The 21,338-nt window shown below is 37.0% G+C and overlaps 1 protein-coding gene across 2 annotated transcripts; it reads left to right on the forward strand.

The window, feature by feature from the left end:
• The first annotated feature begins 16,603 nt into the window (after positions 1 to 16,603).
• LOC140863446 (protein JOKA2-like) lies at positions 16,604 to 21,253 on the forward strand. 2 transcript variants are annotated; one of them, XM_073266883.1, is made up of 7 exons: positions 16,604 to 16,927; positions 17,923 to 19,286; positions 19,373 to 19,484; positions 19,583 to 19,834; positions 20,198 to 20,347; positions 20,451 to 20,867; positions 20,987 to 21,252. In XM_073266883.1, exons 1-7 carry the CDS (start codon positions 16,901 to 16,903, stop codon positions 21,083 to 21,085), a joined length of 2,421 nt encoding a protein of 806 aa, XP_073122984.1. In that variant the 5' UTR covers positions 16,604 to 16,900; the 3' UTR covers positions 21,086 to 21,252. The 2 variants fall into 2 exon arrangements, with proteins under 2 accessions (XP_073122984.1, XP_073122983.1); XM_073266882.1 differs by lacking the exon at positions 16,604 to 16,927 and adding an exon at positions 16,972 to 17,813 and having other exon boundaries at positions 20,987 to 21,253.
• The last annotated feature ends 85 nt before the right edge of the window (positions 21,254 to 21,338 follow it).

Raw genomic sequence — 21,338 nt, forward strand, 5'->3', positions numbered from 1 at the left:
TTTAATTTATTTTCTAGTAAAGTTTTGCTCTGAGGCGCTGCAAGAGTATTTTATACTCTTGCTTAAATTATTTGAGTCTGTTTATTGGTTGCTTGTTTATTTTACTTATGCTTTAATTATATTCCGCTGCAAATTACTCAAGGTGTTATTGTAGGTGTTGTCAACACCTTGTGACAACACATCAAACTGTTTATGTGCAACCCCCCATTCCCTTACAGCATCGATGCACCGTAGATTCAATGTCATCTTCGGTCGGAGATTTTATATATTTTTTAAAATTTAAAATAAAATTTTTTGTATTATAATTAACATAGATATATAATATCTTGATAAATTTATGTAAACATCAAATAAAAATATTCTATATAAAAAATTTTATAAATTAAAAATCTTCCCAATTCACCAAATTTTGATACAAAATCCACATTAAGTTTCAATTTTTTTTCCATTCTTGAAAAAACTATTTAATAAATTATATGAGTTTTTTTGTTATTTTTAAAAATAATTTTTATATTATGAGAAACAATATTTGAATATTTACAAAAAAATTTTTGATGTAAGATATTTTAAAATAAGCGATGTATAATTTTTTTATTTTCATATGTCAAATAGTATTATCTGTAATTGTTAAATTCAACCAAAATTTTGGTTTTAAATCCACGAGTTTAGAAATATAATTTCAATTTTAAATCCCAATTTTTACGGATCGAAACATAACGTGGCTCTTATTTGTGATTACCGCACCATTTTACTTACTAAAACGGAGATTTATGCCCACAGAGCATATATAAGGTCTGAAGTGATGTGGGAAGAGATTCCCAAACGTTGTAGGTTTGATCCTCATATGAAGTATATTTCCTGCTGAAATATTATAGGGTATGCTCTGGGGTTGGCCATGTTGCTCCCTCTTTCAGCTCCCTGCCGCTAGTGCACATCCTTCGATTTAACCTCCGCATGAGCTAATGGGCTTCTGATTCATATGAAATGGGTTCCTTCGGAATCAATTTTTTTTTTTTAAATGGGGATTTGTTAAATTAAATAAGCAATTGATTATTATACGGGCGGAGATTGACCGGCACGAATGATATGTGTGATCTTCGTACAGTTCGTGTGGGCTTTGGGCCCATTGTCCCTCGCCACCAAATTTATTGCCACTTGATGGGCCGATGGGCCTGGCCTGTCTGGATAATGTGAATGGGCCAGCCTGATTAACTTGGGTCATGGAAAATTTACATTTTTGGTGCTGGGATTTATTATTGTTATTTGTTTATAATGGAGTTGGATTTTTAACTTGTATGTTATTTTTAAAAACTTTATTTATGATCATGTTATGTTATGGTAAATTTTATTTTTGATCATCTTTTATCGGGTCCATGTATTTACCCAAAAAATATCAAAAATAGGAAAAAAAAAAAACAAATAAGTTAAAAGACAAAAATGAAAATTATGCAAATTCATCGTTAATAGTACTAAAATATAAAAATTGCAAATTATATGAATAAAAATATAATTTTTGCACATCAACCCTATTCATTTTGATACTTATCATTTGGCCTTTAGCACTTTTAATTTAAAAATAATTTTGTAGCAAAAATTTCTTTAAAAAAAAAAAACTAACTTCCGTATAAAAATTATATTTAAAAAAAAATATTTTAGTTATTATAACTTATCTATAACGAACCTATCCTATCCACTTTTAAAAATTATTTCTATTTTAGCTTTACCAGTATTTTAAACTTTTTATATGATTAATCACTTGTCACTTTTGATAAAATAAAATATTGAATGATAATTAATTTACAATATATATATATATATATATATATCTAAAAATTATTCCTATCAAATAAGTATGTAATACATAGACAAAGACACTAGATATTTCAACTGTACTGCGTATAAATAGGGATGGCAATGGAGCAGGTCTAAACCCACTCCCGCGTCAAACCCGCCCCGACGGGGCGGGTCTAGACCTGCCGAAGCGGGTCCACAAGTGGGTCAGGGGCGGGTGTAACATCTAGGACTCTTTAAACTTAAATGCGGAATTTTTTTTTTTAAATAATAACAATACATATACGCCCATACATATATGTAATTCAAAATAAAAGATAATTAATAATATCAGCATGAAATAAAAATAAGTTTTGCATACTCCAAAAACACCAAGTGCGGAAATACTAAAGTAAAAATATAATTTGCTTAAAAATCAATAACATAATAAAATATATCTAAAATAATCCTAAGTCATGCAACGGTCACGGGGCCACTGTTCCGTGAGCTCATACGTCCTCACCATCGGTAGAAGCTACATAAAAGTCATCTGTCTCACCTGCACCATATAAGCGTAGTGAGCCTAGGGGCTCAACATGTCTAAACTTGGATAACAAGGTTTAAAATAATGCATCACATTATCATACTAATACATATACATGATACATGAGCATGCATGAAAATATTTTTCATAACATAAATGCTGAAACATAAATCTTAAGCATAAACATCATCTTTTTTCATCATACATAACATAGTTGAGCATGATATTTTATGAAACAATCTATGGTCCTATCCGTAAGTGTGACGCTTATCTGTGTCGACTGATCAGTCTCCTGAACTAACGTACGTGGCGGTGATAAATCACCTCCTATGGTAGTAAACTACCGCATAAATCATATATCATATGGTGGATAACCACCCTTATGTCACACTACTTCAATTTCCATCAAGAAAATATTTTTGCTCAACTCATACATAATCATAATCATATCATATAAAATTTCATGAATGCATGCACTGAAAATTTGTCCGTAATATATATTTAATTGATTTTTCATAATAAATATACTTATACTTGAAATATAAACTTCATGCATAAAAATAATTAAATATATATTTCGAACTTAGTTATTTTTTATAGGTTGGTCCAGACTGCTGGTCTCCCTACTAAACCCCTTAACTGACTTAAAGCCTATTAACTAACTTAAAACCCATAATTGAATAAATAATTTTAAAAATTATAATTTTTAATAAAATAAAATACTTAAATATTATTGGGCTTAAATAAAAATATTTAGGCCCATTAAATAATTAATTCATATAAATTTCTGGACTGGCCCAATAAAATCACTGACTGACCCAAAAATTCCTATGGGCTCACGAGCCCATAAAAATCATTGGGCTAACTTAAAAATAATTTTGAAGGCCCAAATAATTTTTAATTAATTGGCCCAAAAACCAATTAAAACATAAATTACTTAAAAATTAAAAGACTCGAGCCCGGCCCACTTAACCCGGACCCGGACCGACCTGACCTGACCCGACCCGACCCTAGACCCTACAAACCCGACCCAGGCCCCTGACCCAACCCGGATCCACCCTAGAACCCATAACCCGAACCCCCCTTTTCTGCTCCTCTCGGCGGCAGGCAGCAGCCATTCCATGGCTGCTGCCGCCCTGCTCCAGCCGCCCCTGGCCGGAGCACCACCGCCCAGACGTAGCCCACGTCTGGGCGGTCCTAACCCACCATGGATCAGCCTGAGCCATGGTCAACAACCAAGAAGCCGAAGGCCTCTTCCACCAAACCCTAACCTGCCGCTAGCCTTGACCAAAACAAGCCCCAGCTCGCACCCAGCCCAAAATGACCTGAACCACCTGCTCCTACTCGACCCTATGGCACCCTAGGACACCCCCTGACCGAGCCATCAGCCTTGGACCGAACCATGCAAGGGAAAAATGTGAGTCATGGCAAGAAACACAAACACATGCATCAACATATTCATAAAATGCATAAATTCGAACCATAGCTAATAAATTCTGAAATAAAACATAATGCATGCATAATAGCTTATATGGTGGCCAAACGAAAGATTTAGACATGCCTTGATAATTCTAGGACGATAATTGATGCGTCTACGAGGCTCCGGGACGACGAACGGACCAAAAACTCGATAAATATTTGAAAGATCGGCTATGGAGGCTGATATCTGCTATGGGGCGTGAAAATGGTGATGGAGAAAGGTTGGAGGCGGCTAAGGGAGAGGGAGACGTGAGTTTAGGGTAGATAGGATAGATTTTTGGTTAATTAGAATTTAATTAAGATAATAACTAATTTAAGATAAAATCATGCCTAAAATATAATATTTAAATCTCAACATAACATATTATTCTGATAATAAAAATCAAAATTCCGAAATAATATTTTAGGCAAATTTTAAAAATTAATAAAAGTCAATAAAGGGACTAATTTTGGCTAAAAATCAACCCTTAAATAAATATATAATTAAATACTAAAATTTTCTTGACAAAATACCTTAAAATAATATTTTAAGGCTCATAAAACTCATAAAATATTTTTGGCTAAGAATTTTGGTATCTCGTCCGTCTGCGGTCTCGTCTACGCGATCAAAATAATAAATTCCTTAAAATCTAGAATTTCCATAATTATGGGTTAAATGCTAAAATAAATTAAATCATGCATATAAATCACATAATATCACATAAATACATTTAACCCTTAATTAAAATTAATTTCTCCTAATTATGCATGCGGATTTACGTTTTAAAATTTCCGGGTGTTACAATTCTCCCCCCCTTAAATTGAATTTCGTCCTCGAAATTAAGTTACTTACCCGAATAACTCTGGATAGCGAGTCCTCATGTCTGACTCGGTCTCCCAAGTGGCTTCCTCCTCGGAATGATTCTGCCACAGGACTTTGACCATCGGTATGACCCGCGTCATCAATCTCCGCTCCTCTCTGGCTAGGATCTGAACAGGCCTCTCCTCAAATACTAGATCCGGTGCTAACCGCAAAGGCTCGTAATCCAGTACATGCACCGGATTCGAGACGTATCTCCGTAGCATGGATACATGGAAGACGTTGTGCACTGCCGCAAGCCATGGTGGCAAAGCCAAACGGTAGGCCAACGTGCCAACACTCCCCAAGATCTCAAAAGGCCCAATATACCTCGGATTCAGCTTACCTCTTCGACCAAATCTCATCACCCCTTTCGTAGGTGATACCTTCAGAAACACATGATCACCAACAGCAAATTCAAGAGCTCGTCGTCGAGTATCAGCATAACTCTTCTGACGACTCTGAGCAGTCCTCATACGATCCCGAATCTAAATCACAACATCTGCAGTCTGCTGTACAATCTCAGGACCAAGTAGAATCCCCTCACCAACCTCATCCCAATGCACGGGAGATCTGCATCTCCTCCCGTAGAGAGCTGCATAAGGAGTCATACCTATAGATGCCTGAAAGCTGTTGTTATAGGTAAACTCCACCAACGGCAATCTAGTCTCCCAAGAGCCCTGAAAGTCGATGACACAAGCTCTCAGTAGGTCCTCGAGAACCTGGATCACTCTCTCAGACTGACCATCTTTTTGGGGATGGAACGCTGTACTGAACAATAATCTAGTCCCCAACGTTGTGTGCAAACTCTTCCAAAAAGCAGATGTAAATCTCGGATCCCTGTATGATACTATCGACACTGGTATGTCATGCAGTCTAACAATATCCTTGATATAAAGCTCTGCATACTGTGTCAACGAATAAGTAGTCCTCACCGGCAAGAAATGAGCTGACTTGATGAGTCTATCCACGATCACCCAAATAGCTGTACATCCTCTAGTACTCCTCGGAAGGCCAACTAAAAAGTCCATCGTGATGTTCTCCCACTTCTATACTGGAATGGGTAGAGGATTAAGCAACCCTGCTGGACGCTGGTGCTCTGCCTTGACCTGCTGACAAGTCAAGCACTCAGATACGAATCGTGCGATATCATTCTTCATGCCGAGCCACCAATACCACGTCTGCAAATCTTTATACATCTTCGTACTTCCTGGATGAATGGAATACGGAGATGTGTGAGCCTCTGTCAAGATCTCAGTCCTCAGTTGATCAATGTTTGGTACGCACATACGACCACGGTACTGAATAATGCCATCATTGACGGTAAAAAGAAGATTGCCCTTGGCCTCAACCGCTGCAACTCCTCATCAGCAGGCTGTCCATCCCTGATACGATCTCGAAGATTCGGCTGTACAACCAACACTGCCAAACTCGGTGTATGACCACTCGGGTAGAACTCCAGCTCAAATCTCTGAATCTCCTCTTGAAGTGGCAACTGTATTGTCAAACATGATACCACTGAAGTCTTCTGACTCAACGCATCGGCCACTACATTAGCCTTACCCGGATGGTAGCTAATGTCACAGTCGTAGTCCTTCACTAATTCCAACCATCGGCGTTGTCTCATGTTCAACTTCTTCTGAGTGAAGAAGTACTTGAGACTCTTGTGGTCTGTGAAAATCTTGCACTTCTCACCGTACAGATAGTGCCTCCAGATCTTCAAAGCAAAGACCACTGCAGCAAGCTCCAAATCGTGCGTCAGATAGTTCTGCTCATGAATCTTCAACTGTCTCGATGCATAAGCAATGACTCTGTCCCTCTGCATTAGCACGGCGCCTAAGCCCAGTTTAGACGCATCCGTGAACACCACTAACTCCTCATGGGGCACTGGCATTGTCAACACTGGCGCAGTAGTGAGTGCTTCCTTAAGCTGATCGAAGCTCCTCTGGCAGTCTGAACTCTATATAAACTTCGCATTTTTCTTGGTCAAGGAAATCAAGGGTACTGCAATAGAAGAAAAACCCTTGATGAACTTTCGGTAGTAGCCTGCTAAACCCAAAAAACTGCGAATCTCTTAAGCATTCTTTGGAATTCCCCAATCCTGCACTGCCTGCACTTTCGTCTGATCCACTGCTATCCCATCTCTTGAAACCAAGTGGCCTAGAAATGCCACCTGCTCAAGCCAAAACTTGCACTTACTGAACTTCGCATAAAATCGATGCTCCCTCAAAGTCTGCAACACTGTCTGCAAGTGCTGTCTATGCTCCTCAATGCTCCTCGAGTAGATCAAGATATCATCAATGAAGACTATGATAAACTGATCTAAGTACGGCTGAAAAACCCGGTTCATGAGATCCATGAAAACCACAGGAGCATTGGTCAACCCAAAGGGCATCACCAAAAACTCATAATGCCCATATCGTGTCCGGAATGCTGTCTTGGACATATCTGCATCTCTGATCCGCAACTGATGATAGCCCGAATGCAGATCAATCTTAGAGAAAACCGAAGCTCCCTGTAATTGATCGAACAAGTCTTCTATCCTCGGCAGTGGATACTTTTTCTTCACTGTAACTCTGTTAAGCTCTCGGTAGTCGATGCAAAGTCTGAAACTGTCATCCTTCTTTTTCACAAATAATACCGGGGCTCCCCAAGGAGAAAAGCTAGGGCGAATAAAGCCCTTCTCCAACAATTTTTGAATCTGCTCCTTCAGCTCTTTCATCTCAGTAGGAGCAAGTCAATATGGTGCCTTAGAGATTGGCACAGTACCCGGTATCAGATGGAATCCCTGCAACATCATCGGGAAAAACGTCGGAAAAATCACCTACCACCTCTATATCTGTTAGGGAACTGGTAGGTGGCACTGCTGATGTGACTACACTGGCAAGAAACCCATGACAACCATGTCTCAATAATTTCCTCGCACGTGTATAAGAAATCACAGGCGAGATCTCATAGCTCGAAGATGCATAGAAAACAAACTGATCGCCTTCCACCGGTTTCACTGCCACTGTCCTCTGTCGGAAATCAATCACTGCTCCGTTGACTGACAACCAATCCATACCCAAAATCAGATCGAATCCAGTCAACGGTAAAACCACTAAATCTGCCCTGATAGCGCGCCCCTGTAAATCCATCTCCAAGCCTCTGCAGATACTAGTGGTAGAAAGAAGCTGTCCAGACGACATGGTTACATCATACCCCGTTTCAGTAACCTCGGGCTTAATGCTTATCCGTCTGATAAACTCCAGGGAGATAAACGAATGCGTAGCCCCTGAATCTAGCAACGCATACGTGGAGTTTTCTCCTACTAGAATTCTCTCTGCACGCAGAAAATCCCAACAATCGCATACTATACTTACTCTCTCCCAATAAAAGTTATAAATATTTCTCTTAATTAAACACAAGTAAAAATACATCTTACTCTAATCATGCAAACAGATAACCCATGCAAATCATGAAGTAAATTCCCAAAAATTTCTTAAAAGCATAAGTTTGGATATACCAGTGATTAAGGAGGTATCTGGGTCTGCCTCCTCAGCCTGTATGACAAACACCCTCCCAGTGGTGTTTTTCCTCTTCGGGCAGTTGTAAGACACATGCCCTGGCTCCTTGCAAAGATAGCATACATTGGACCCCACTAAACACTTCCCGGTGTGCGGCTTCTGACACTGCGGGCAAATCGGAACTCCTCCATTCTTAGGGGCCCCGCCCCTCTGCTGCTGCTGACCCTGCGGCCTCTGCTGGTTTGGGCCCTTAGATGGCCCTACGTACTGCTTCTTCGCAGGAGGCTGCGAAGTCGCCCTCTGATATCCTGGCTGAAATTGCCTCTTACCCTGCTGCTCTCTCTGAATCTCCTTTCTGCCCTCCTCAGAACGCAAAGCTCTGCTAACTGCAGCCTCATATGTGGTGACGTCCATCATCCGAACGACATGCTTGAATTCAGCCCGCAATCCCTCAACGAACTGCCTCAGCTTCTCTGGTGTACTGTCTACAATCAAGGGCACAAAATGACAGCCCCTCTCAAACTGACTCACGTACTCCACCACTGACTTGTCCCCCTGACGGAGACTCATAAACTCTCGGACCATGCGACTGCGTACATCCTCCGTGAATTACTTGGCGTAGAAGATACGCCTGAACTCTGCCCAAGTCAAGGTAGGAAGATGTACTCCCCTGACAGCGCCCTCCCACCATAAAGCTGCATCTCCCTTCATCATATAGGTTGCACACTTGACCCGGTCAGCATCAGTAATCCCCATGTAATCGAAGATGGTCTCCAGGGATCGAATCCATCCCTCAGCAACTAGCGGATCGGTAGTGCCTGAAAACTCCTTCGGTCCCTTCTTTTGGAACCGCTCAGCCACGTCCTCCTCATGTGACAGCCTCGGGCGCGCCTCCTGCTGCTCCAACAGAGCAGTAATCCCAGCCATCATGTTTGCATTGGCCTGCTCCAATGCTGAAAGAGGGTTCTGCGGAGGTGGAGGTCCCCCGCGTCTGTTAATCCTGTCTTGGAGGCATTCTGCACCACCACACATTTTTCACGTAAATCGCAATGCATAACTAAGTATTTTAAAACTTTGCTAACATGAAATCTTAAATCATTACATATGCTCCTTATAGATAATAAGAAAAACAATTTAAAACATACAGACCGATAGTGAGATTTCTGAGCTTCACGTGGCAGATGAACACCCTCCAAGGACCGTGCTTTGATACCAATTGTAACATCTAGGACTCTTTAAAGTTAAATGCGTAATTTTTTTTTAAAAAAATAATAACAATACATATACGCCCATACATATATGTAATTCAAAATAAAAGATAAATAATATCAGCATGAAATAAAAATAAGTTTTGCATGTTCCAAAAACACCAAGTGCGGAAATACTAAAGTAAAAGTATAATTTGCTTAAAAATCAATAACATAATAAAATATATCTGAAATAATCCTAAGTCATGCAACGATCACGGGGCCACTGTTCCGTGAGCTCATACGTCCTCACCACCGGTAGAAGCTACATAAAAGTCATCTGTCTCACCTGCACCATATAAGCGTAGTGAGCCTAGGGGCTCAACATGTCTAAACTTGGATAACAAGGTTTAAAATAATGCATCACATAATCATACTAATACATATACATGATACATGAGCATGCATGGAAATATTTTTCATAACATAAATGCTGAAACATAAATCTTAAGCATAAACATCATCTTTCTTCATCATACATAACATAGTTGAGCATGGTATTTTATGAAACAGTCTATGGTCCTATCCGTAAGTGTGACGCTTATCTGTGTCGACTGATCAGTCTCTTGAACCAACGTACGTGGCGGTGATAAATCACCTCCTATGGTAGTAAACTACCGCATAAATCATATATCATATCGTGGATAACCACCTTTATGTCACACTACTTCAATTTTCATCAAGAAAATATTTTTGCTCCACTCATACATAATCATAATCATATCATATAAAATTTCATGAATGCATGCACTGAAAATTTGTCCGTAATATATATTTAATTGATTTTTCATAATAAATATACTTATACTTAAAATATAAACTTCATGCATAAAAATAATTAAATATATATTCCGGACTTAGTTATTTTTCATGGGTTGGTCCAGACTGCTGGTCTCTCTACTAAACCCCTTAACTGACTTAAAGCCCATTAACTAACTTAAAGCCCATAATTGAATAAATAATTTTAAAAATTATAATTTTTACTAAAATAAAATACTTAAATATTATTGGGCTTAAATAAAAATATTTAGGCCCATTAACTAATTAATTCATATAAATTCCTGGACTGGCCCAATAAAATCACTGACTGGCCCAAAAATTCCTATGAGCCCACGAGCCCATAAAAATCATTGGGCTAACTTAAAAATAATTTTGAAGGCCCAAATAAAATTATTTGGAGGCCTAAATAATTTTATTTCTAATTAATTGGCCCAAAAACTAATTAAAACATAAATTACTTAAAAATTAAAAGACTCGAGCCCGGCCCACTTAACCCGGACCCGAACCGACCCAACCCAACCCTATACCCGACAAACCCGACCCAAGTCCCTGACCCGACCCGGATCCACCCTAGAACCCATAACCCGAACCCCCCCCTTTTCTGCTCCTCTCGGCGGCGGAATGGCTGCTGCCGCCCTGCTCCAGCCGCCCCTGGCCGGAGCACCACCACCCAGACGTAGCCCACGTCTGGGCGGTCCTAACCCACCATGGATCAGCCTGAGCCATGGTCAAAAACCAAGAAGCCGAAGGCCTATTCCACCAAACCCTAACATGCCGCTAGCCTTGACCAAAACAAGCCCCAGCTCGCACCCAGCCCAAAACGGCCTGAACCACCTGCTCCTGCTCGACCCTAAGGCACCCTAGGACACCCCCTGATCGAGCCATCAGCCTTGGACCGAACCATGCAAGGGAAAAACGTGAGTCATGGAAAGAAACACAAACACATGCATCAACATATTCATAAAATGCATAAATTCGAACCATAGCTAATAAATTCTGAAATAAAACATAATGCATGCATAATAGCTTATATGGTGGCCAAAAAAAAGATTTATACATGCCTTGATAATTCTAGGACGATAATTGATGCGTCTACGAGGCTCCGGGACGACGAACGGACCAAAAACTCGATAAATATTTGAAAGATCGGCTATAGAGGCTGATATCTGTTATGGGGCGTGAAGATGGTGATGGAGAAAGGTTGGAGGCGGCTAAGGGAGAGGGAGACGTGAGTTTGGGGTAGATAGGATAGATTTTTGGTTAATTAGAATTTAATTAAGATAATAACTAATTTAAGATAAAATCATGCCTAAAATATAATATTTAAATCTCAACATAACATATTATTCTGATAATAAAAATCAAAATCCCGAAATAATATTTTAGGCAAATTTTAAAAATTAATAAAAGTCAATAAAGGGACTAATTTTGGCTAAAAATCAACCCTTAAATAAATATATAATTAAATACTAAAATTTTCTTGAAAAAATACCTTAAAATAATATTTTAAGGCTCATAAAACTCATAAAATATTTTTGGCTAAGAATTTTGGCATCTCGTCCGTCCGCGGTCCCGTCTAAGCGATCAAAATAATAAATTCCTTAAAATCTAGAATTTCCATAATTATGGGTTAAATGCTAAAATAAATTAAATCATGCATATAAATCACATAATATCACATAAATACATTTAATCCTTAATTAAAAATTAATTTCTCCTAATTATGCATGCAGATTTACGTTTTAAAATTTTCGGGTGTTACAGCGGGTCTCGGGTTTGGCCAAACCCGCCCCGCCAAAGTATTATATATATATAAATTTAAAATATTCATGTATATATATAAATATATAATATATATGTAATATTAATAATATATAACTATATTATTATACTAAATAATTAATATTTTATTCATAATTTGAATGTGTAATATTATTGGATTGAAATGAATTTATTTTATTATGATATGTTTAGTATAAAAATAAATCATTATAATGTTTTTTAGCTAATAAATATTAATTAATTACAAGTTAATAAATTTAAACTTGTGAGAATAATTTTTTTTTTGTCTTAAATATTATAAATCTATATTTAAAATTAAATTTAATGATATTTGTTAATTTGTTAATTTTTAAATTTTTTATTTTAATAAATTTAAAATTATTTAATTTATGACGAGTCCAACGGGTCTAACCCGGATTAAACCCGCAGGTTCGCGGGGCGGGGCGGGTCCTGGGTTTAGCCAAACCCGCCCCGTTGTCATCCCTACGTACAAATGACACTAGTGATAAATTAAAATTCTATTACAAGATAACATCTTATACGAAAATTACAACACAAAACTCTTGTGAGATTCTTTCACAAATTAATTTCGTGAGACAGACCTACTACTGGACCCGATCCGATCCATAGAAAAAATTATATATAAATCAAGTCGATTCGTCTTACGAATATAGGCTTACCCCAAGACCAAGTTATAATATACACAAAGATTACAATCAATATTCGAATAATTCATATAGAAACCTAAAAAATTCCAGACACTTGACTTTTTTAGAAAACATTTAACATATTTGATAAAAGTAAACTTTATTCTTGCATAAATGATTAGTTAAAATAAATAAAATTTTATTTTAAAAAATGGCCCCCTCCTATCCCTATTAAAAAATTCCAAGAACATGAATCATGGCCACTTATTGCTATTGTCTTTGTTGATGCTAACATTGCAAGACCAGGAATCAATTCAATGTACGTAATATGCTGCTTCCAACAACACATCCTTCAATGTTCTTTAATTATAACAACCTTTTCTTGATTTTATTTATTATATATACAATATTCATAGCCAACATAAATACTTGTACATACGTTGTCTCCACTATAAATAAATCAACGACCCACAAAATTTTAAGAAAACAATTTATTATAATCAAACCTCATAGGGTCGACAATTTTTTTTTAAAATTCGATTTTTTCCCCAAAACTATGTATGAAATTTGCTGATTAATTTTTATTCAACTCCTATCATTAAATGCAATCCTCCTTCGAGAGATTTTTTTTGTTGACGATTTTTTCCTTTGCCAAGAAAATACACTCGCAATGTTCGGATAACACTAAAATTTATCATCTTCCAAACCGTTGCATAAGAGATCTATTATTTTAATATACGTATAAAGTTATAATCTTGAGTAATGAATAAAATAATACAACTTTATGTATTCAATGTATCACCAAGGATATCATCCAATATTAAATAGTTGTGAAAGCTTACCCCATTATTCTCAAAAGTAGGTGATTAAATTATTAAGTTTGGTAACCCTTTCTGCCAACCTTGCCATGTGCACAACATACTTTCCAATCCCCTTTAAACTTTACAACCAATAATTCCCATATCAAAACAACTACATATACCAATCATCTCCTCCTCCATTTCTTCACAACCAATAATTTTAAATGAAACAAATCACCAAGAACACCAAGAACACATCATGCTTCCTCTTCTTGCTAATATCTTTCTCCATTTTTCTCTCTTCGATAGACAAAACAATCCACTCTTCCAGCTATTACGCTTCTGTTCTACCCATTCTCGTAGTCTTTTTGATCGTTTTTCTGATAGTTTTCGCCGTCCGGACTACCATAGTCACGTGCATAACCGTGATGGTGCTCTTGGCTTTCGTGGGGAAACGTCGCCGTGTTTTGGTTAAGGAAGGGAGGAAGATCACTTCAGATGTTGCTATGTACTTGGTCAAGGTCTTGCTTGAGGAAAGGAGCATTGCTGCTTTTGCTTGTGCCACTCTTTTGAGCATGGTGACATTGACTTGGTTGAAATAGTTGGCATATATAAAAACCTTTTTTGTAGTGTACAGTTATAAAATTGTAGAATTTGAGGTGTATGTACGTTTATGAGCAATATAATGGCCCTTGATTTTGGTCCAGTTTTGAAAATATTTCTCTTTGTTTTTCATATCTACACTAGGCTAAAACTTTTGGCTACATTGAATAATAAAGGTAATTTTTTTTTCATTTAAATATATATATATATAAACTCGAATGACAATTGTAATTGAGCATAATCCATTTTACCAAAAGTAGTTGGAGATAATATTACAATAAAAATATTTTAAATTGTATATTATTCCGGCCAGATACTACACTATTATCTTTGTTTCTAACAAAGACAATTGTACTAGGGATGTCAATCTGGATGAGTTTGGTCAAGTTGAACCCTTGAAGCAAGGGTGTTAATAAAAAATTTCTCAACCCGAACTTCGGAACCTTAAAATTAAACAATAAAATTTAGAGTCAATGTTAAATTAATTTGAATGCATCAATCGTTAAAAATCCAACATTGAGAAACCATACATTATATATGCTCGAATTGTGTATGTTGTAAGATTGGGCCAACGAATTCTTCCACATATATAGTGTATAGTCCAGTACTTTCAATTAAGCTTTGAGACCACATAAATATCCGGACCAATCGGCTAAACAATCCCATTAGAATTGAAGCCAAAATCGAAATCTTTTAGTCGATTCCAAGTTGGAAACATAAACTAATTTAGGCTCGATTTTGGCTCAAGTTGAAATTAGAAGTCGAGCTTTGTTGAACCAATGTTCGATATTTTTAAAAAGGTTTTAAGATGGATTCAATTTATGCAAAGACCTCAAAGTTTTTGGTTTTCAAAGATTTATGATGTTATATCTATGGTTCAATTTACAATCAGAAGTATGATTTTTTTAAACAGTTTTCTTTTGGTGTCGAGATGTTTGCATTATGCAGATATATATAAATGGGTCTGGTGTGTTCGAGTTAATGGGTGACTTGTTATTTGGTTTTGAGACCACATTGTAAATAGTCCAGTTTCAATTAAGCTTTGAGACCACATGAATCTCCGGACCAATTGGCTTAACAATCCCATTAGAAGTCAAGGTCGAAATCTTTTAGTCGATTCCAAGTTTGAAACACAAACTAATTTAGGCTCGATTTAGGCTTAAGTTGAAATTCGAAGTCGAGCTTAATTAAACCAATGTTCGAACTAAGTTCAACTTTAGCAGCTAGTTCGATTTACGAAAAAACTAATAAATATGTCTAGCCTAGAGTGATTAACTTGAACATGTTCGAACTTGACCGAATTTGATAAGTTTGAGTATAAAGAAATTAATATTCAATCTTACATGATTCGTTTACAGGATAAATCAGAAAAATGAATTTGGTTAACCATTATTTTTAGAAAACGACCTACGAAGTATATTTCAAATACACTGAGGTGATCTTTATAAAAAAAAATGTTGACCAGAGTTAGATTAAAAAAAAAACACTCTTACAGCTAAAAAAATTCCAGGTATCTGAATTTTTTTTTTTTGACGTCCAACATCGGAATATCAAATTGCGAAAGTATTTTTTGTAAAAGCATAATGATAATAAGTAATAACAATCAGGTAATCTTTGACAAATCTACTCAATAAAAAAGATGAAATTAAAAATCATAAAATCTTTGATCTTATCAACTCCCAAATTAAATTCATGCTCCAATTTAAAAGGAAAAATTAACGTGATATGGAAATAAAAAGTGCAGAATAAATTATCACAATAATATTTGATTTAGTAAATTTTCGCTTTTTTTATTTATTTTTATTTAACCAGTTTACGAGATTTATACAATTTATAATGGCTTTTCGCCTTCCAACAAGTAACAAGTCGTAGCAGCCTACTTTATAGTTTATATTTATATCATCAAAAAAGTCCCCATAATATTTTTATTTTTCAATAATAAAGGAATAGATATTTTTGTCCATTTATTAAAATGACCAAGGTTTTTTCTAAGAGTTCATAAATTATAGTAGTATAGATATATTATCTACTTTTTAAAATTTTGTAAATTACTAAATATTATTTTTATCTTTATCTAGACTTTGGAATATTAAATTCATTATACTATCCTGAAATTAACATAAAATTAATTAATACATAAAATTTTGTATATATAGTTAGTTATATACACACATCTAAAATTTAAAATATTTAATTCATCATATCATACTTAAGTTAACAAGAAAATTAATTAAATAAAAAATACACGTAATACGTATTCCCGACCCATTACAAAAAATATAAAATTTGATTCAAGGAGGAGCACACACGATAAGTATACCACGACCTGTTATAAAAACACAAAATATGATGTAATATGCAACGCGCGATACTCGTGCCATGACCCGTTATGAAAATATAAAATACAATGTAATACGAAGCACGCATGATGCACGTATCATCACCTATTATAAAAATGTATCATTACTTATTAAAAAAAAAATTATAATATAACATAGCATACTGCACACGCATTGCACGTGCCGCGGCCTCCGCTCAACAACAAACAAAATCTTTTCATTGAACGACTCATGACTTCTCAAATATATATGTGTATGCATACATAAGGACGCTATCCATAAATATCCTCCCAAATCTCAATACTCAAAGACACACCTTGGAGTGAAACTCTGCTGGCCGGATACCCATAGATTGGGTGAAATCTTTTTAAGATTTCAATTATTTACTTTACCAAAGTTTATTTCTCGTTTGTTCTTTCCCATTGGTTTTTATTTTTATTTTTTGCAATTTAATGGAAGATTTTACGTTGAATAGGAATTGGGTTTTCCCTAATTTTAGGGGAAGATGAATTGGGGGTGAAAAGGGTTTCTGATTTGTGGGTTTCTTTTTTGTAGAGCAGGGACTATGGAAGTTCCCACCATGGTGATCAAGGTTGATTTCCCATGATGAGTTATTAAAGTTTGTGTGTTCTTTCTTTTCTTTTTTCCCGAGTGTTTTTTTAAAATATTAGTGTAGTGGCATGGTTTGCCCTCACGGTTGCAGAGGGTTGGCACGGGTCGTTTTCACTTTTCAGAATCATGCTAATTTTTTTTTTATGGAATATCACCGATTTGGCCACCTTTGCGGAACCGATCGACCACAGCAGTCGATGCCGACGTTCTTCGAATTTTTTTACAAATTTTTTTATTTTTGCCCCATTAAATATTGTTAGGATCCTTTTAAGAAACTGAAAATTCCTTTAATTTTCGGAATTTTTAAAACAATTTTTATTTTTATTTTAAAATAATTCCCCTGTGCGGTCTTATTTTTTTAATGGAATATCTGAATGACCACCGTAGCCTATGCCGACGTTTTTTATTTTTATTTTTATGATCCTTTGATGAGACACTGTAAAATGATGACGTCAACGAAAATTGCTGACGTTGACAAATGATTAAAATTAAAATTGAAAAAATGTGCAAGTTAATAGACTGTAAACTGCACGATGACATGACTAAAAATGAATAACAAAAAAAATGTCATTTTCCCTTTTTTTAGAGTAATTTTCCCTATTTATTGTGTGTGCATGCTGGTTTTTCCTCCTGAATTCCGGGTAGCGTGGGTTATCATGTGTACACTTTTTAAAATATTGTTTTGTGGTTTTGGGACTTTGGCTTTTTGTTACAATCAGAAGTATGATTTCTACAAGGTTTTAAGATGGATTTAATTTTATGCATAGACCTCAAAATTTTTGGTTTTCAAGATTTATGATTTCGTAGCTATGGTTCGGTGTATCACCTTCAGGATGGAGATTGCTTGGGCTAATTTTTGTGTAAAAGTATACCTTATTGTATATCCTAGATGAATACACTGATTATACATCTCAGACTTCTGCTTAGGCTTAGTATGGGTTTTGGTTTGATCTAGTTTTTGCTATGTTTTTACAGGTCAAATTTCAAGAAACTCTTAGGCGTTTCAATGTTCGCCTTGCTGATGATGATATTGATCTCAACATGGATTGGTTAAGGGAGAAGCTTCTTACCCTCTTCAACTTAGCTCCAAATACTGAACTCACACTCACTTATATTGATGAAGATGGTGATGAGGTGGCTCTTGTTGATGACGATGATCTTCGTGATGCGGTGAAGCAGGCGCTGGATCCCTTGAGAATTACAGTCAAGCTGAATTCTGAGAAAAATGGCATACCATACTGTCGGAATGCAAGTTCTAATCCCTTGAAATCTCAATGCGTGCAACAACCATTCCCAAATCGTCGTAAAATTCTGAATGCTGTTCCAGAGGCGCCCTGTGAAGCTGTCATGAAGTTATCCGGTGATTTGGCATCTAAAGCTTCGTCCTCTGCTGCAGGTGTTACTGACCTTATGGACTACTTCTCAAAAATTGGCCTGTCTTTCTTGGCCCATCGTTCGGATTCGCAACTTGCAACAAGAACTACAACCCTGAGTGATGTTACTGAAAGCGCACGTGCGGCTGCGACAAAAAACAAAAACTTGGAACCATCCAAGGTAGATGGAGCCACACCAAAGGTTCCATCAAATGGTGGATCTGAGAAGCGATCTCTAGGACACAACGAGAGCTTGACAAATCAAAATGATCGATTGGTCAACTCATTAAATGCTGAGAAACTTGGAATTGCTCCCGGAGGAATCATGAAGGCTCCATCTTTTTCAGTGCCTGGCTTTAATGATGCGGCACTTGAGTCGCAGAGTACCAGCGTTGGCCTGCCTGCGATTGCTGAATCTAAGGTTGTGCCACGTAGAGCCGATAAGGAAGAAATGACCAAGAAAGAAAGGGTTGAAAAGATGGGGGAATTTCGTGCAAAGGACGAGCCTTTTGTGACAACTGCTCACCTGTCTCCTGTTGCAAACACAGATAGGTTTATGGAAAAGACGGTCACCGCAAGTACTTTTCCCAGGGAAAATGCTACCAATATCAGAGGTCCTAAACTTGAACCACATCCTTTCAATTTCAGTGCTTCCAATCCTGCTAAGGTAGACCATGTAGGTGACAGGAATAAATCTTTGTTTCTCGAAAGTTTTGGAAACTCTGCAAGCTCAATTTGGACTCCTTATCGTTGTTCCTTAAAATTTCCTGAATTGTGTTCAAGTCCTAGTCCCGCAGATGACTGCCCGGTTTCCAGAATACCTGTAGAAAATGTCAAGGCTTTTCAATCTCATCCTGCTTCTAGGGCGGTTACATCTAGCGGTGCTTTCCATGTCTTTCACTGCGGCATTTTCTGTGATGGTTGTGGGGTTCATCCTATCACTGGCCCTAGGTTCAAGTCGAAAGTGTAAGGATTAGTCGACTGAACTTAAAATCTTCTTGATAAGCTTATCCTAAAAAACTAAATCTGACGGTTTAAGTTTTCTCGTGCAGAAAGGAGGAGTATGATCTGTGCATGATTTGTTTTGCCGAAATGGGAAATGCAAGTGACTATATCAGAATCGATCGCCCTGTGGTTTATCCACATCATGTGTTGTATGATTCTGTATGTACATAATCATCATTATTTTTGTTATTTCATTGACTTTCTTTTAGCTTTTACTTCTCCTTGTGCTAATCTTTGCTTCTCATGCTCTACCTCAGCATGCCAAGGACAAGGATCCAGTGTCATCGCAAGACTGCAGCGGTTTTAAGGTTAAATCATGTCTGTCCAAGATGGATAGCTGCTTCATTGCAGATGTGAATGTAGCCAATGATACTGTTATGGAACCTTTAACTCCCTTTACCAAGATTTGGCGACTGAAGAACAATGGTATAGTTGCGTGGCCCAAGAAAACAACCATTTCCTGGGTGGGAGGAGATGAATTGTGCACATTACTTTCTGTTGAGTTAAAGGTGAGTTGTCCTGTTTTTTATATAATTTTTATACCCCGTATCTACACATAACACGATCACTGTTTTGTTCGCCTGGATTTTTCGCCCTCTTGGCCTTTTCGCACGCCATAGCGCATTTTTACTATTTTAGCGTTTTGCACGAATAGTGCACGCAATTATCAGGAAAAGCGCAACCATAGTGCACTATAGCGCTATTATCGTGCACTTTAGCGCTATTAGCGTGGGCTGTTTTGGAAAAAACTAAAGGCCCATAATTGACAAATTTTTACCAAAATTAAAGACCCAAAATAATAATTGGTGTCCTCGTCTTGCTGTGCACGCCTTAGTTAAGTAAAATGTTTGATGGTTTTCTCGTTTGGCCAGATTCCTCCGACTGGTTTGGCCATCAACCAGGAGCTCGATGTTGCTGTTGATTGCATTGCTCCCGAGCTTCCAGGAAAGTATGAATCTTGCTGGAAATTGGCTTCTCCCTCTGGACAAAGGTTTGGGCAACTCATTTGGATTCGGATCGAGGTCGTTGCTGTTCTGCAGTTCTTGCTGTTTAACTTTTCAGAATTTCTTAATATGATTTTTAATTTCTTGCTTCGGATTGTATATTTTACGGCTTCTTCTGCAGGTCGTTGCTTCCGTTGCAGCGAAGCCGCTGGAAAACATTAGGAGCTTTAACCTGAACTCACCTCCTCTGAGCAGTTGTTTGAATGATCCCACGACTATTAATGTGGTTCCAGAATCAGTTGAGTATTGTCAAAATGATCCGGACAATAACTCCGACTCATCAGTTGAATCAAGTTCCATTCCTTCTTCTACCGCATCTGTTTCAACTTCTATACATTCTGTCGCGCTTCATCCTCTCACAGCGTTGCCTGATATGAACTTACCGGCATCTGAAGACGATGGAATGAGCTTCAAATCTGCTGATTTAAGCGAGGACGAGGACGAGGACGTATCCTCGATGAGCGAGGATGATTCGTACCAGGACGATGTTTCAGAGTTTTCTGAGTGGGATTCTATCCTAGATGAGCTTTTCGAAATGGTGGGTTTCTAAGTCATTACACCTAAAATCATGTCTCGTTATTCGGCTCATCTCTTTGCTGTGATTTTGCGATCTTCACAGAATTCGTATAATCTTGTGTAATTGTTTCGTCGATGCAGGGCTTTTATGATACAAAAATGAACAAGGAGCTACTTGAGAAGAACAAGGGAGACTTCCCGCAAGTCGTCATGGAGCTTATCGCTGCAGAATGTGAATGATCCTCTTTCTGCATTAAAAGCTGTTAACAATGCTCTGCTAAATAAACGTTTTTCGGGTACCGTCGGATCATTTTTTTTTTCATGTTAGATTTGTGTAGATTGAACTTTAAGTTTTCAACTTTTTAAACTGACTAGGAAAAAGCACGTGGTATGAGGAGGTTGTTTTTAGTCAATTCATCATGTTAATTTTTGGATATTTTAATTTCAATATCAATATGCAATGAAATTTACTTATACTTTGGTTAAATATGAA

The sequence above is a fragment of the Henckelia pumila genome, chromosome 4 (genome assembly GCF_033568475.1).
Source record: "Henckelia pumila isolate YLH828 chromosome 4, ASM3356847v2, whole genome shotgun sequence".
In the NCBI taxonomy this organism is placed as follows: domain Eukaryota; kingdom Viridiplantae; phylum Streptophyta; class Magnoliopsida; order Lamiales; family Gesneriaceae; genus Henckelia; species Henckelia pumila.

Bases quoted from the DNA above. Each gene is read 5' to 3' on its own strand.
- LOC140863446 (XM_073266882.1), top strand. From the start codon at position 17,757: ATGGTTCGGTGTATCACCTTCAGGATGGAGATTGCTTGGGCTAATTTT. The intron at 17,814-17,922 runs GTATACCTTATT...ATGTTTTTACAG, and splicing joins GGGCTAATTTTTGTGTAAAA to GTCAAATTTCAAGAAACTCT. The intron at 20,348-20,450 runs GTCGTTGCTGTT...CTTCTTCTGCAG, and splicing joins TCATTTGGATTCGGATCGAG to GTCGTTGCTTCCGTTGCAGC.